Below are 17,995 nucleotides of genomic sequence, written 5' to 3'. Positions count from 1 at the left end.
CTTACTGTACTCTCTTTATATGTTATATACTAGAGTTTTCCCTCAATTAACTCTTACTTGCTGCTTATTGATAGTTATTTTTAGGTGTTGGGTAGCTTAAAGGGATTTACAATAGTCATGCAGAATTAGGCTATAATGTGTGCTTTATAGGTATAAATAAACAGCCAATTTGCTATTAATATGCATGCTGATAAGCACTTAGTTAATAGTGAATATTCTTTCCTAATCTAAAGTGCTACCATTTTTATTTGTGATGAGAAGCTTGGAAGTCTATTGGTGGATCTCAGTATTAAAGGAATTGGCAAAAATGGATGAATAAAAAATACAAATAAAACTGGTATGTATTTTATCACAAAATGAAGAAAAAAAGATTTTCTTGAAGGAAATTAAAATTTATTTACATTGCATGATATTGTTACTACAATTCGGTGTATTATCAGAGGTCTCGCTGTAATGTGAAAAAGAAAATCATTGCCATGTTGCAAAGAAAAAATATGTTGATGTTGATACTTGTAATAAAATATTGTAATAATTGTATTGATATAATTAAAAACCTATAATTTGAAGACTTTAATAATAGTAATAAATACGTGAATAGTACAATACACCAATGCTGTTATTGTGAGATACCAATAGTTTTTATTACAAATCTGAAATCGTTTTTTTTTTTTTTTTTTTTTTTTTTAGTAATTTAGTTGTGTTTATCATATTTTGTTAATTTATATTAATCCATATAGTGTCTTTTCAGACACACACACACACAAAATGTAGTTCCATCAAATGTTATCACTAGTGTCTTACAGGTGTTGTTCTGGACAGAATCCGATTAGATTTATTCAAATCGATATATCTGTGGATTTGAGCAGTAAAATGCATGCATCCAAGCGTGAACAGAGTACAGACCCTTCTCATCACCTAATAGAAAGAAACACGTGGATAAGAGCAGCTGAGGTGAAAGGGCTCCACCTAGCGGCCGAACTCGAAACAGCAGCCTGTTCTTTCTCTATGGCGTCCTTTTACAACCAGCTACAATTTTTTTCATGACGGGGATTTCCTGAGGAAGTCAGACCAAGGGGGCTTTCCAGTCACTAGACTTCATATCAACAGCACACTGCCACAGTGGCGGCTTCTCTACCTTTTCGTGTACCTCAACCGAGTCGTTTTTGGAACATTCTGATGTCAAAATGACCCGATTTGATCCTAAGGCCGTTGTAGCCTGTTTGAGAAGCGAGGACGGAGCTGTGGCCGCGTAAATTTGGACGTTGTTGTCTCGGTGTGTCTGTCATATGAGTGGACCATCCGTGGCTCTTTTGGTGAAATTCTTCAGAGAAACACGGTTGGATCATCGGACGACATCGTTGACCAACTGATTCATGTAAGTGGAGGGCATTTTCACAGATCCACATATAACGTGTAGCTCATGTTAGTGAAAGGTAAGATTAGGCAAACCCGAAGTCTATGGGTTCACCTTCAGTAATCAAAGTGTGTCTTGCTTTGATCCGAGAGCTTCTCCTGCTTCTCTTTACTGTCTCCTGGACAAACAGGGATCTTTTGGGCTCTGATTCTTAAAGTTGTGAAACACATTAGGCTATCAACATGCTAACAGCTGCTTTACAAATTCATGATAGATGATTTTGCTGCCATTATTGGTAGAAGACCCTCTCACCTTTGCATGTGTGTGTGTGGTGTACTTTCCACTTTTGCTTTTATTATGAGCACAATCGTGATTTTTTTTACATTTAAAGGTCTATAAATTTCACATGTACGTTTTATATGTTGGCTTTGTTGTATAGAAAGAGCTCATTGTCTTTAAACTAAAGCCTGTATAGCCTTCATACAGTGTGATCTTTAATGTTTTTCTGCTCTTTAATCTTCTGTGGTCTTATTCCTTGGGGGCAATACCTAACTTGCAAAATTCTTGCATGATTTAGGCCTGTAACGTTACGCTACTGATGGAAAAAACCATGATGGCATACTGTATTCCACTGTTGGATGCATAATGAGACAGAGAATGGGTGTACTTCTGTCTTGCATATCATATCCTAATCAGAAAGGGTTAGCTCTTGTACTAATTGAGTTTTAAATCTAGATCCACCAGTACTGATTTTTCACAGCAAATATGATGATAAACCTAAATGTAGATTTGAACTGATATTTATGTATGCCTTTTTTTCTTTTCTTTTTTTTTTTTTGCAGTGTTTTATACAAAAAAACACACAACATAAAACACAGAATTTGAAATATATTATTAAACGCATATAATTTCAGCTAATAATTATCGCATATATTTATACATTAACGTTGATTTTGAATGTTTTTACTCACCGAGGCTGCATTTATTTGCTAAAATTATTTACAATATTTTTACAATTTAAAATAGCTGTTTTCAGTATATATACTTTTTAGATGTAATTGATTTATTTGATGGCAATGCTGAATTTTCAAGCAGGCATTAATCAAGTGTTAAATGTCACGTGATCTTTCAGAAATCTAATGTGCTGATATGGTGCTCAAGAGACATTTCTTATCAATGCTGAAAACAGAAGTATTTATGGAAACCATGATGCATTCTTTTTTTTCTTTTTTTTAAGTATTCTTTAAATAGAACCTTCAAGGGAACCGCATTCATTTGCAATAACGTTCTACATTTTACATTTGATCAGTTTAATGCATCCTTTCTGAATAAAAGTTACATTTCTTCAAAGAAAATCAGACAGAATCCAAGCCTTTGAACAATAATGTGCATAAACTTCGGCTCTTGATTTTAGATTTGTGAGTTGTAATTAAATGTAATTAAGTGTAATGCTAAAAACAAAGCAACTATTATGTGGGGAGTTTGGCACTGTTGAACTTTTCTGCAAGATGTGGATACGTGTGGTGACTGTTATGTAAATTGGGTTATGTTGTACCAAATAGAAGAATATTAAATATATCAGTAAATTCAATATTCAATAAAAAGATGACTGACAAAGTAGTAAAGTGTAAATACCGATTCTCAGTCTGTCTCTATTTACATACCCAGCAGACAGAAGCAGTTAGAAAATCTAAAACACTCCAACATGTGCTGCTGTGTGCAGATCAAAACTGAGACTGTTTGAATCCAGCATAGTTTCACTCTCAGAATAACACAGTTCAGTGTTGTGATGCACTATAGAGAACAGATTTGGGGCCTGATTTCAACAGAAGTTGGAGCAGATGATCTTCTGAAAGCAGAAGGGGGCTGAGAAGATGACATAAGCCCAACTTCTTTCCTTGCATTTTCACATAAAGCAACCCCATTACTTTTTACCCATCACATCTTCATCATATGTTCATATCTGAAATGGTGTTTTATTCCTGTAAGTGCTCTATAGTAGTCACACATGTCTTCCTCTAGTAAAAGGTCAGGCCAGAAAGAGGTGATATTCCCCTTCTAACTTCTCTTTCATTTTTGTTATGAGATCTTCTGCAGTGCAAATACATTCAAAGAATCTGTATTACCTTGACGCTCCTCAGCTCTAAACTAACAGTCTGAAATGTATCGTGTTACACTTTTCACCTGTAGCTATCTCTGGTATTATGTTTTTTTATGAGATGGAGACATTGCTTAGTCTTGTCTCATTCGTTCTTGGTTTTAAATGGCATGTTCCGATACTATGAGACACATTTTTGTCCTTCATCTTGCTTTTGGGACATACCTCTCTAAATGTAAAAAATTCTTATCCGTTCACCTTAAAGATGAACGTCCTGTCCTTATTCACTTAACATTATTCTAAACTTGAAAGACTTGAATGTCTCTATAAAGTGGAAGAGAATGGTAAAATGGTCATTCAGTCTTAGACATTCTGCTAAACATCTCCTTTTGTTTTCTACAAAAGAAATAAAGGCATTTAGGTTTGGAAAACGAGGGTGATTAAATGGGTGATTTTTGGGGGAACTATCCTTTATGTCTTAGACTAGGTCCAAATTTCACTAGATCACAAAAAAAGTAGTTTTTCACCATTAAGTTAACTTCAACTTACCCTAAAAGTTTGAGGTCAGTGATTTTTTTAATATTTATTTATATATTCCTGCATTTTATTCCGCACGGACACAATAAATTGATCAAAAGTGACCATAAAGGCATTTGTTGCAGAAAATTAGTTTCAAATAAATGATGTGCTTTTGAAATTTGTGTTCATTTAAAGAATCCTAAAAATATATCCTGGTTTCAACAAGAAAGTTAAGCAGCACAACTATTTCCAAAATTGAAAACGATAATACTACTGCTGTCAAACGATTAATCGGATCCAAAAGAAGTTTCTGTTTACATTGTATATTTGTGTGTACTGTGTATACTTCTTATATAAAAATATAATAACAAACATGTATATATTTAATAAAAATGTTGTTTATATATAATATAAAATATAAGAAAATTAACATAAATTTATGAACGTAAATATTTTCAAAAGATATACTATGTGTGTGTATTTTTATATACATAATAAATATACACAGCACACATGCATATATAATGTTATCAATTACTTTTATTTTGGATGCATTTTTTCTTGAGCAGCAAATCAGCATATAAGAATGATTTCTGAAGGATCATGTGACACTGAAAACTGCTGAAAATTCAGCTTTGAATCTGACGTGGAAAATTATTAAAAATTGTAAAGATATTTCACAATGTTACTATTTTGCTGTATTTTTGATCAAATAAATGCAGCATTGACAAGCATATGAGATTTCTTTCAGAAACATATAAAAACCCAATTTATCCAAGAGTTTTGCTCCAAACCTTTGAATTTGTATTGTATGACTGATTGTATATTAATTTTTGTTTATACAATTAATTCATTGTCTAGTTTCTGTTACATTTGGATAAGGTTACATAATTCCTGCCATAAACAATAGTTTACTAGCAGCTGCCTAACGTCTTTTTTTTCTTAATGAGTGTTTACGTGCTTGTGTGTGTGTGTGTGTGGGTGTGGGTGTGTATGTGTATTGTCAGCAGTGACAGAGAAGGATGAGGCAGCAAATGAAAAAGCCCCTTAAATATTCCTGGAAATCCCTAGAGAACTGCACATTCTGGTCAGCCACCAGTACATGGATTTTTATTTCTACTCTGAATATTTCTTTAATTTTTATTGTGTAGTTGGATATTTTTGTGTATTTATTTCAGGGACAGTTTTATCCACACTTGCTGGTAGTTAGTTTTATTTTTGACCTCACGAGACGAGATAGGGAAATACCTGTTCCTTGAGTAAAACAGAAACAAAACCAGGGACGAGATCCACTGAACTTTCCAACACAACTAACTGAGAATATTCACTTTTGTTTTCGTGAGTGACTCTGGATTTTTCCCAGTCATGATGTCCAGTAAAGATAGAGCTCAAATCAGTCAAGTTACTTTCGTGGTAATTTTACAAAAGGCATGTTGGGCCATGGAGAGCGTTTGTGAAACACCCAACCGTCACTAAGGCTGTAACGTGTTGTATACGTCAGATGGGATTGAACTTTTCTTGCTGAGAGTGTGAATAATGTAATTGGGTGTGACTGTGTGTGAGCATCGCACATGGCTGTCCAAACACGGTTGTCATCTTCCTCCCAAAAACCATATATCTGGGCAACAAAGCATTAATCGGTTAAAAAAAAAAGAGTGCCTGTCCAAAAAAGTTTTAATGTTTTTTTTTAGCATGTTGCTGTATGGTTGCTATTATGGCAACGATTATAATCACAATTATTTTGGTCAACACTGAGATAAAGATTATTTAAAATTATTACTCAGTGACTTCATGAGTAAACATCATGCATTTATTGAAGAACTGGATATTTATATTATATTGCAGTTAAATAACTGAAAACCAAATAAAAATAGGCCCGTATTTAAATAAAAAGTGCAATAGTAATAAATGACAATAAATTAAAAATAAAATTTCAAATGAAAAAAGTTATATAGATATAAACATAGATGGATAAATACTTTAAATAATTGATTAATTAAGTATATAATTAAGTACATTTATTAAGTATATTTAAAAATATATTTGGCATATAAATTGTATGTTCGCTTGCATAATGGCTAATTATTATTATTTATTTATTTTATAATTTTGAAAAAAAATAAAAATTCATCTGAGTCTTTTTTTCAATGTAAATTGGTGGGATTTTTCAGCCATTTTGTCATACACTTGGCATTAATCATCAAGCTGATTGGTTGTAAAAGACGTAGCACACCTGCTTTCAACAAGCCTCACAATTTGAGGTAGCATTTTGTCCATAGTAGTCTGCCTGGGATGAGTAACTTGTTAAAGTTTACTACTTGGTGTTAGTAGTTAGTTCAAATTTGTAACCTCGGATAAGGCTCGCCAAACAACATTACTAAAGTTTTATTGTGAAGAGCAGATGTTTGTCACTGGATGCTAGGCCAAACCGTCTTGACTGATCTATAACAGCTCTAATTTCCCATTTGAAAATATTTGTTTGTGAGGTTTACCTACCTTCATAAACATGTACCATAAATAGCTATAATTTCAGTTTCCTTTTGTGTCGGAAAGTCTCTGTTCTGGAGAGGAGGCATGTGCGGTGGCTACCAGTCACTCTTGTGGAATAACTGTGGTATCCTCTGCTTAAAGGAATTCTAGCAGCGTTCGGCAGTGGAGCCGGGACCTTCCCGCTTGTGTGGTTGCTGTGTAGCTGGCTCATAGGGGAGATATTATTAGAGCTAGAGAGCTATGCCTGTTATGAAGGGATTTCCCAGTTTGAGAGCTGCCGGTCAGGAGTTGTTGATGTGGCAATGTATGCACACTGTTTAAGTGGCGCCTTTGTGGCAAGTATTAGAATATGAAAATGTAAGAGAAGATGACTAACTTCTGTCGGTCTGACCTTGGCTTGAGATGTGAAACAGGCAGAGAGGCAGATGTCAAGCCGCTGTGATGTCAGACGGCTTTTAAGAGGTTAATAGGTCTGACAACGCACTCGGTCATTTACTCGCAGTCAAGATGATTCAGTCATAACTTACTTTGCAGTCATGTTTTGCATATGCAGATATGAAATGAAAATGCTGACGTTGTTTTATAATCATTGGTTTTGTGTGTCAGAAAATAGTGCTTTTGTAAGGGTGGATATAGATAAATCCACTTTTTATAAAAATGAACTCATTTATTGAATAATAAATAAGTGTTGAACAATGACACATGGTGTATAGGGATATTACTGAATTAAAATAAAAAATTGATATATAATAAATATAAATAAATATATAATTGTGAACATATTTCTGGGCTATTTATTGTCTTGACATTTAAAATCAACTTAACAGTATATTGGCCAGTATTATATTTTTGGTGTATCCCTATTCCCTTATGATAAAACAATACAAATGTATTTTCATGTACACTCAAGTTCATTGCAAGTCTTTTCATACAGTTATATATATATATATATATATATATATATATATATATATATATATATATATATATATATATATATATATAAAATACATTTTACGTATTATATTTTTTTCTTCAATACACTTTATTCCTGTGATGTTATTCCTTTTATCAGTGTATTCCTGTGATGGCAAAGCTTACTAATTAGCTTATTTTAATCAATATTAAAAATAGTTACGCCAATAAAATGCCAAACTTTTGAATGATATATTTATATTCCACAATGTAATGGTACATCTGAAGGAGTACCTATATGCTGTGCACTGGCATTTATTGATTTGTTTGTTTTGTTTTTATTATTATTTGATCTTGATTTTTCTTTTTAACATGGGCAGTTTATAGCTATGTCTGCATAGCTAATTTCAAGCATTTCCATAAATTTCCACAGCTGATGTGTTGAACTACACCGGTGGTTTTTCTAGAAGGACACCTGTGTGAACTTGAGAGGAACTGACTCATTCATCCAATAAAATCATCTTGGGACTGGTAAAAGTAATTACAGGAGTGAAGTTCGACAACTGAAAGTCAAGCATCATTTGTTTGCAGATGCCACTTTGATGTTTGATGCATTGCTGACATTTTAAGTGTGTCTTAAGTGTCCAAAAGCTTTCGGGGGCTTCAGGTAGTCACGCCTTAAATCCATCAAACTTTGCCGACTTCATAAAGTTGGAACAGCTCTCTTGCTAAACACTTAACAGCACTTGTGTTTTGGAAACAATGGTAGCGAGGCGGCCACAAATTGGTGTTAGCCAAGGGGGTCTGGATCCAATCAGACAACAGCCCGTTCCATTTATATTTCAATAATGTTTCCCAGACAATACAGAATTCTTGACAGCTTCAATCTGAACAAGAACGAATTGAATGTGCCAAAGATGACAGTAGGCTATCCTTCTTCTTCCTTCACGATGTTGTGTTTTTGGAAGTCATTGAGTCTAACTGAGATATTCAGCATTTCAATTTCTCTCGTGTTCATGTTGTGGGTGTAGAGTTTAGATCCTAACCTGTCTGTTTTTCTTCAGGTCATGTCCGCAGGGCGTAATGTGGAACAGCAGATTGCCCTGCAGCAGCGTCCTCCATCTCTTGCCATGCCCTCCATGGCCCAGCGGCCCAGGGCAGAGCCAGGCTTCTTACCCCAGCACGGCGGATTTAGGGACCACTTCGTCACGACGCCCGAGGCCAAGTATCGCTGCGAGTCTTGCAGGCTTGTGCTCTGTTCCCCTCGCCAAACGGAGTGTGGACATCGCTTCTGCGAGAGCTGCATCACAGACCTGCTCAGGTGGGCAACGGTTCATTAGTGCGCTTCATACAAATGCTGTAATAATAGGGCAGCTGCAGTTCCATATGCCGAGCGATATCAAATATTTATTTCCATAAAGCTTCCAACAAATTTCTTATCCTGTCTGGATGTACTTTATCTCGGTTGGATTTAGTACTAACTTGCGCAAAATGGAAAACTGCACACATTTTTTTGAATGTCTATTTCATTTATGCTGTATGCTAGTAGGGGTTAAAAAGAAAAACATAAAGCTTTTAAACGGAGAAATAGTAAAAATAATAGACATGTTGTTCATTGGAATCAATACTGAGAGGTCAGATGAAAAAACTGATAAAATATTGAAAGGTTATTTTACCATTTTGAAAGAACATAACAAAATAAATAAAAACATCATGGAATGTGACTAGAAACTAAACCTCATCACCTGCAAATGTTGTTTCATGGATTGGAATGCGAATGTGTCTTGGGTGCATTTACACCTGGATTTTAATATGGTAAAGTAATGTTTGATTGTGATCTGAATGATGAAAATAAATATTATTGTCAGGAGTACAGTGGGACAATGTTGCTAAATATGACTGCATGGTGTCCTAGGGTCCTTTAAAAGTCTTGAATAATTATTTCCTAATAAAAGGCCTTAAAAAGACTTCACCCCAAAGTGAAGATTTTGTCATTAATCACTTACCTCCATGTCGTTCCAAACCTGTAAAGCTTTGTTCGTCTACGGAACACAATTTAAGATATTTTGGATGGAAACCATGGGAGGCATATGACTGTCCCATTAACTGCCAAGTAAGTTACACTGTCAAGGTCCAGAAAAGTATGAAAGACATCGTCAGAACAGTCCATCAGTGGTTCAACCGTAACATTATGAAGCGATGAGAATACTTTTTGTACACGGAGAAAACTAAAATAATGATTGTCTCCTTTGTCTCTCCGCATCACTGTAGTGCCATTTTGGAGAATATCCACTGAGCGCAAACTGTGTACGCTCTTCTGTATCAGCCGTGACACAAGGATACGTTTTCTATGTGTATTTACGCTTTGATTTGGAAGAAAACAGTGCATCCGTGCAGCACGTCTGACACAGAAGAGCATACACTGCTTGCACACGTCCAGCAGATATTTTCCAAAATGGAGCTACAGTGATGCATGCTTGCAAATATTTTATAGCTTTTTGTTTCTTCAAGGGTAATATAGATTCAATATAATATTTCACTTCATTTTTAAATGCTATAAAACATTTGTTTTGTTTTTTACCTGAAAATCTACATTTATGGATATGAAATTTAGCCATTAAAATAAAATAAAACAATACAAAATAAGTGCAGGTCTGTTTATCTTTGGAGTTTACAATAATAGCTAAAAGAACATCTTTCCACTGTAAAATCAAATCTCCATCAACTTTTCCAACAATAAAGTCAAGTACATTCTGCCAGATAAAACACACATAAGGGCAGTGCCAAAATAAATGAACCGCTGTCTCCGGCTTCTCACTCACAAATTTATTAAAATATGCAATATGGTTTCGTAACAACATCAATCTGGAAAAGGGCTCTTATTGATCTATTATAATTATTACAGCAGAAACATATTTTACCTACAGGGGAGTGATTTGGTGAAAGGCATGGAAGGTGCTGAAAATTATTATTATTATATTTTTTTTTTTTTTTGCTGTTTAAACAACATATTTTAGAAGAAATCGCACCCAAAACAAATGAAAATTCCTTTGGTGTTATGGAAAATTACTTTTTTTAATTAATTCCCTAAAAAGAAGACTACCTGAATTAAATGGTAGATCTACCAACAAAAAAAAACATTATTTCGAAACCAGTTTTCTAAGAAAATAGACTTTTGTTTATGTAAGATGTCCTTATTATTCCAAATAATGTAATGGTGTGGTGAAAAGTTGTGTTTGTAAATCATAGTCCTTGCCAGAAAAGCTGGTCTATGAAATGCAGAAAGCATCAGTGGTATTTTGTTGATATCAAAGTTACAAACAACAACAAAAATGTATGGCAAACAGGTTGGATAAAACATGAAAGGTATTAATGTTCCAAATAGAGGCTGGATATTGAACAAATTGTCTAATCCAGTTGACTGTAAAGTCCAGGAAGTTGAGGCCGCCATTATCATATGAGTTCATTAAAATAGTTTGTCTTATATAATGTATCCTATTTTTCCAAACAAAATTAAAAAATGTCTTCTCAATCTCCTATGATATTTCATAATATACATGAAGATTATGAACATCTACAAGGTAGCCAGGATATACCCTCTGCTCTGATACATCTCTTGAAAGCCACTGATTTAACTTATTTTGAATGAGTATTTCGAATAATAGGATCAAAATGGTCTGTTGATTCTTACTTACTATAAGAATATGAAGAATGAAGGTATTTGACTTCTGTTTTGACAGGAATGTTACAATAAGATGCCACTGAACATTCTTTAACCGCCATAAATTCACACTTCTTTACATTTAAATAGACACCAGACACCAGTTGTTAAAGTCGTTATTTTTCTGTTCTTTGTGCAAAAATAGAAAACTAGTTTCAATAATGGATCAGACAGGAAACTCAACAATTAATTGTTACTGTCTGATGAGGTGAAAAGAGAGGTCTTTAGATCGATATGACGATTCTGGGATAAAGGACAAATATTTTTGTTCAAATTGGGAACTGCTTTCAAGAGAAAATAATTATTTTTCAGTTTGGGAATTAATGTGAGTTAACCCTTGAGTTAATGTAGGAGGATGACACTTCTTATTAATACTTTCATTAAACATAATTAGCAAATAGCTTATAAAGTTCTCCGGTCAAACCATTTGTACCTGGTGATTTATTCTTTTTCAAATTATTGATCGCCTTTATCACTTGCTCAACAAAAACCATCACAAATTTCTCTCTCATTTTCTTCAATAGTTTTCCTTTCTATAGAACTCAAGAAAGCATCAGATACAGTTGGAGAGTAATTACAGTTATTTAACAGTTATTGTGATTTCTTTTGTATTTGGCTAATCGGCTGCCAAATTTCCTTTTAACATTTAATGACCTCAAATTTCAGAAGTTCCCAATTTGAACAAAAATAATTCTCCTTGCTGGCTTTTCCCCAAAATCAGCATATCAACTTAAAAACCTTTTCTAGGTCTGGGAACATTGCAATTACATTGCTGTCTATGCAGGGTCAGAAAGCTCTCAGATTTCATCAAAACATCTTAATTTGTGTTCTGAAAATGAGAGAATATAAGCTTAAAAAAACTGTAAATTAATATTTCTATTTCTAATAAGCTCTTATTTTAATTCACCCCTCAACAAGACCCCTTTTTTCTTAAAAAAAAAAACAGGGTTTATTTTGTCTTAAAAACCTTAATCAACTTTTTTTTTTTTTTTTATGTGCGATTTCTAGACCTGGAAAAGTCATGTAAATTAATACAATTATAAAACTTTGTGCATTTTTAGAATGAATATAAATGTTTTTTAGTTATGCCCAACTTTAAACTATTTTATTAAGTAGAAATTGTGAGTAAAAATTGTTTATCCTTATTCAGTAAATCACAAACAAATGGAAAAGTTGAGAACCACTGATCTAAATTGCATTCCAAAATAAACTTTATTTATTCCATTATTTTAATTTCAAAATGTCGGTCATTTGAACTACGAATACATTTCACTTACAGTTGGATACTACTTTTTTGTTTTTTCAGTAAGCCCAACCCAATTTGTCCAGCTGATCTAGAACCACTCTTTGAAGATAAGGTAAGAAAGTGAAGCCAAAACCTACAAGGACACACCCACTCCATTACATATTAAATCTCACTCTCACAGCTCCAAGTGAAAGTAATGGCACACACCACATCTCTGTTATACAGACCATGAAACAGGTTATTTTTTCTTTCTTATGATGTTAGATATTCCGGGATGTTTGCTGCAACAGGGAAATTATGGCTCTGAAAGTCTACTGCCGAAGTGAGAAAAATGGATGTAAAGAACAAATGAGTTTACAGCAGGTCATGGTAAGTCGTATGATTCTTCAACACAATAGTCTACATATCAAATGGTAAATTCCTTCCAAATAGAACCTGCCTCTAGCGCAGAGAAATGTGAGCACAGACTCGCATATCGTTTTATAAGTGAGAATGGACAAATTTAGTTGTATTGATAGATTACATGCCATGTGTGTTATGATTAAGAATAGATTTCTTTGGTAAAGTAAGTTTCACAAAATAAAAATTTTGTCTCTCTCATTTGAACAGGACCACTTGGAAGTTTGTCCGTACTTCGAGGTGCCATGCCCCTTGGGAAAGTGTAAGGAGAAGATGATGAGGAAAGACATGTCTGAGCACTTGAGCCGCAAATGCAAACACAGAGAGATCACCTGTGAATTCTGCAATCACAAGATGGCCCTCACCGAGTTACAGGTAACACGCATTACCCAAAACCCCCCAATTCCCATAAAAAGGACCTGAAATCTAATGGAAAGTACTTTAGAATTTTGCGAGATCTTTTTTTTTTTTTTAGTTATCATAAAGAGTTTTTTTTCCTTGATTGAAATTAGTGGACATCTCGGTTCCTCTATGAGAAGTATTCCCCTGTGTTCTGCCATTAATGTCCCATGACCTTTGAGTTTCACATTTGTACAGGGAACTTGAGGGAATCTCCCGTAATGTTTATGACTGTCATTTAGAGAATGATCGATGTATGTTTTCACTTCAAGAACGCTATCTGTTTTTCCACTTGGCCGATCCTGTCATCATTACTCCGCACGCTAACAGTTTTGTTTTAACCATGAGCGTCTTGAACCATGAAAGTGTGTCCGTGTGCAGTATGTTTTAGTGCATTTCAGTCTAACCGTCTTCTCTCTTCACAGAAACACAAAGATACAGTCTGTCCTGCGTTTCCTGTAGCATGCCCTAATCACTGCTCCTTTTCTTCCATTCTAAGAAGTGAGGTAGGCTCGGAGTGCATTGAGCATTACTTTAGATTTACTAACATGTGTCTTTTGCTTTTAAACACATGAACAGTATTTCAGTTGTAAGTGAATGATAACAGCAGATTAATTAGGATGAATGTGTCTCCTACAGCTGTCCAGTCATCAGCATGACTGTCCAAAGGCTCAAGTGACCTGCTCCTTTATTCGCTACGGATGCTCCTTTAAGGTGATGTTCTTGAGCAGCCATTGATTTCAAATCCATTTGTATAGTACTTCCATGTTGATTCAAATTGGAATGATTTTAAAGGGGCTGAATCAAGCGATGAGGGAACATGAGTCCAGTTTTGCGTCCGAGCACCTGAGAATGATGGCAGTCAGAAACACCACGCTAGAAGCCAAGGTAGACTTTTATAAACATTTACATTTAACATATCAGAAACCAGAAACTTGTTTCCGGTGTGTGAATGAATATGCCTTTTCCTATTCATATTTCCACCATGCATGCAGTCAGCTTAAACATGTACGCTGATCACTCTGTGTGTAGGTAGAGGATGTTAAGAGCGAGCTGATGGAGCGTTATAAAGTCCTGCCCAGCCTCAGCAGTCGTCTGGCAGAGGTTGAGACTCAGTATGAGGAGATGAGAGAGAAGAACAGGCAGCTGGAGCAGAAGCTAGTCAGCATGCAGGTGAGAGCCGGCACCAAAGTAGTGGTTTTATTTTCTTTCGCGTCATTTGGTGAAGCTAATAATAACTTCTGATTTGTATAAAGTCTGCTGTACTGCGCAATGTGACACATGCTTTTACGTTTTTATGCCTTTGCTTTGTGTCAGGCCCTGTACAGTGGGCTCAAAGTCAGATCTAATTTAAACCTGGTAATAATTAAAGCTTTTGGATTTTGAACAATAAAAAGAACGAAACATTAAGAAACCCCTCAATTTCCTGTCGAAAATTTGTCAATGTTCAAATTAGTTAATGTGTGACATTTACCATGTTTTAGGCAAATAAAGGGATAGTTCCCTTAACCTTTGTATTAAAGGTTATTAGATTTCTTGTTTCCTTTTGAAGATCCTCTTTAGAATATTTTTTAAATAACCAGCAAAACGGGGACATACCAAATACTAAAAGTTCTGAAATTCATGTGCATTTTTCAGTTCAAACTTTTACTCAAATTCTTATGATGATACAGTGATGTAATTTTCATAAATGTAAAAAATTTTTTCCCCATTATTGGTATTAATAATAAAAAAACATGTTTTCCTGTTGATAGATGACAATGAATATGTAAAACCTCAATGCAAAATACATGTCTGTAAGTAAAAAAATAAATGACAAAAATAGATCACGCTTTTCACAAAATTATGTTTCTTCATCATAATTATTTCTGAAGGATCGTGTGACATGACACTGGCGTAATGGCTGCTGAAAATTCAGCTTTGCCATCACGATCGTTTTCTATGTTTATATATTTCAACATTTAATTTATTTATATTTTAAACTATAATAACATTTCACACTGTTACAGTTTTTGCTGTATTTTTTATCAAATTAATGGAGTTTTATGGACCATTAGAGAATTTAAAAAACAGTATTTTAGACACCAAGCTTTTGAGTGGTAAAGTATGTACTATACAATTTATTAAATATGTATTCATTTTAGTTAAATTTTTATTGATGAAATTTCATGTTCAAAATAATTGCAATGATATTCATGACTTAAAATCAAAATTTTAAACCCTTTTCTAATTTATTTTTTATTTTCAAAACCCAAGGACTCAGCTTTGAAATATTAGAGTGTGTGGTTAAAACACTCCTCTAGATGTTTGCGTGTGTTTATGTTTGTAGATGCTGATGAGCTCTCACTCAGAGAAACTTCTTGAGGTCGAGATGGAGCTGCGGGAGCTGCGAGCCATGAGGGAGGAGGTGGAGGCTCTGAGAGGCTCCGTGGAGAACATGCGTTCAATTGTATCTTCTCTCGACCCGGGTCGTGTTGGTTCCAGTTCTGGATCTCACACGCTGGGTAAGAAAACTTCATATACACCTCAGTAATGATCCGTTATACCAAGTTCACAACATTGTTTTAAACGCATTTCAATACTGTCACCAGGCTCCTTAGAGCAGCAGCTCTCCCGTCACGATGACCTGATGAGTGTCCATGACATCCGCCTGGCGGAGATGGACCTGAAGCTGCAGGTGCTAGAGACGGCCAGCTTCAACGGTACGCTCATTTGGAAGATCCGTGACTACAAAAGACGGAAACAGGAAGCCGTGGCCTCAAAAACTCTCTCGCTCTACAGCCAGCCCTTCTACACGGGCTATTTCGGCTACAAGATGTGTGCCCGCGTCTATCTGAATGGAGACGGAATGGGTAAAGGCACCCATCTCTCGCTGTTCTTCGTGGTCATGCGTGGGGAATACGATGCCTTGCTGCCGTGGCCGTTCAAACAGAAAGTAACATTAATGCTAATGGACCAGGGGCCGGCAAGGAAACACTTAGGCGATGCCTTTAAACCGGACCCAAATAGCAGTAGCTTTCGCCGGCCCACTGCTGAAATGAACATCGCCTCGGGCTGTCCACTCTTTGTGGCTCAAACTATCCTGGAGAACGGAACCTACATCAAAGACGACACCATCTTCATTAAGGTGACTGTAGACACCTCCGACCTCCCGGACCCTTGAAATCAACTCCGCTGGGTCTCGATAATATCAAGTCACGCAGCCCTCCCAGCCAAGACCTCGAAGAGCAGGGCTGAGTTTGGATTTCTAACAGTCCGAGCCGTCAGCTTGTGCTCGAGAGATGGTGCGCTCTTCGGGAAACAACAGTGCCTTGCTGGCCTAGATAGTTACTGCCTTTTGGAGGAGGTTTGAGTAGTTGAATCTCCCATGTCAGCCACATCTAACATGCAGTCAAGAGTAATACGTCAACTCTAATCAACCCAAAGAATGTTAATGTCGAGGCCTAGATGATGCATTGGTTGACTAACATCAAGCCCAGAGCAAAATCAAGCTGTTTACACTCATCTTCGTGTTAGCCTTCAATGAGTATGAATGCGTTTGAGGCTAAAGGTCATCTCTTATATTGGTCGTTAAGTCTGGAAGGTAACCCTTCCTCTTTGGTAATCCTGACAAGCTTTGTATTGGTGGTTTTGTACAATATGCAAATATGGAACTGACATCTGTTGTGTTGTAGTGGTTTGTTGATGGACAGTGGATGTGGACGGGAGTTTTGGGATTAGAAAGTCTTGTTTGTGTGGGCAGGGGTGGACGTGTTTCTGTATAGTAGATATAAAGGACCTGACTGTGGAGCATTCATGAAGGACTACATCGGCACTAAACAGTGACCCTGCAAGGGTTCCATTGTCAAAAAGCAAAACCTCAGTTTTTATGCATGTAAAACCTATTCTTACATGACTTAACCTTTTCTGCGTTTACCACTTTGACACATTATTTTTTGTAATGTTCTAATTAATAGATGCTATGCATCAGAATCTATTGTCCTTTTGTGTTTTGTATCTTTATTTTTTAAAATGAATGCGTCCAACCATGCTGCCAGAGACACATACAATAATCCAGATCATTTTTCATGGTAGGGATGGTTTTTGCACAAGTATTGTTTGAATGTGTAATATCTGTATAAATATATCAATATAAAATTGTTGGAAAATATTCTGGATTCTGTTTTTAATGGATGTGTCAAGTTGAAGTACTTTAATTTATTTTTGACCTCGGGGGAACTGAAACTTACCTTAGGCTATGCGACTGCTTTTATTCCTCAGTGAGCATTTAAGTAAATGTCTTGCTAGAAAAAGGATGAATTTAGAACTTTTTTTTTCAGACTAATACCAGTGTACTTTTTTTTTTTTTTTGATGTCGGGTCAATACCTGTAATACCTATTTCCTATTGGACAAAAATTAGCTTTTTCATCTTGAGATACTGCTAAAACAAGACCACAACAACAACAACAATCGTTTATCTGTATTATTTCTTTAATAAGAGGTTATATGTAAGAGGTCTAAACTATAATTTACACCTGACTAATGACATTAAGTATTTAGGAAAATCTGATAACCTTTGCATTAGAAATAAACAATGCAGATTTTTTAAAAGTAATTATTATTAACAGTTTAGACCCATCCTATCTGACAACAACAAGACAACAAACCTATTTTGACATGTATATCATTTTTTTATGTTTTTTATGCCTTTTGAAGGAGCAAAGAGCATTTTTAAACACGACTCGTGTTCTCAATATTTGTCAAATGCCTAGAATAAAACATTATGAAATGTATAAAATATTAGATGACAGATTTAAAAAACTGAATTTTTTTAGGTCACTTTTCTGAGTCATTTTTGCCCGTAACCACGCGAG

General features: G+C 35.2%; 1 protein-coding gene across 1 annotated transcript; it reads left to right on the top strand.

The window, feature by feature from the left end:
• Positions 1-997: 997 nt before the first annotated feature.
• Positions 998-17,291, top strand: traf3 (TNF receptor-associated factor 3). Its single transcript, XM_026286324.1, has 11 exons — positions 998-1,375; positions 8,441-8,697; positions 12,404-12,455; positions 12,608-12,712; positions 12,953-13,117; positions 13,567-13,647; positions 13,781-13,855; positions 13,937-14,029; positions 14,174-14,314; positions 15,471-15,645; positions 15,733-17,291. Exons 2-11 carry the CDS (start codon positions 8,444-8,446, stop codon positions 16,302-16,304), a joined length of 1,713 nt encoding a protein of 570 aa, XP_026142109.1. The 5' UTR covers positions 998-1,375; positions 8,441-8,443; the 3' UTR covers positions 16,305-17,291.
• The last annotated feature ends 704 nt before the right edge of the window (positions 17,292-17,995 follow it).

The sequence above is a fragment of the Carassius auratus genome, chromosome 17 (genome assembly GCF_003368295.1).
Source record: "Carassius auratus strain Wakin chromosome 17, ASM336829v1, whole genome shotgun sequence".
Classification (NCBI taxonomy): domain Eukaryota; kingdom Metazoa; phylum Chordata; class Actinopteri; order Cypriniformes; family Cyprinidae; genus Carassius; species Carassius auratus.
Note: the sequence above shows the minus strand (reverse complement) of the source record. Positions and strands in the feature narration are given on the sequence as shown.

Coding starts and splice junctions, on each gene's coding strand:
- traf3 (XM_026286324.1), top strand. CDS start 8,444: ATGTCCGCAGGGCGTAATGTGGAACAGCAGATTGCCCTGCAGCAGCGT. Junction 13,118..13,566: donor TGGCCCTCACCGAGTTACAG/GTAACACGCATT, acceptor CTCTCTTCACAG/AAACACAAAGATACAGTCTG. Junction 14,315..15,470: donor AGAAGCTAGTCAGCATGCAG/GTGAGAGCCGGC, acceptor TTATGTTTGTAG/ATGCTGATGAGCTCTCACTC.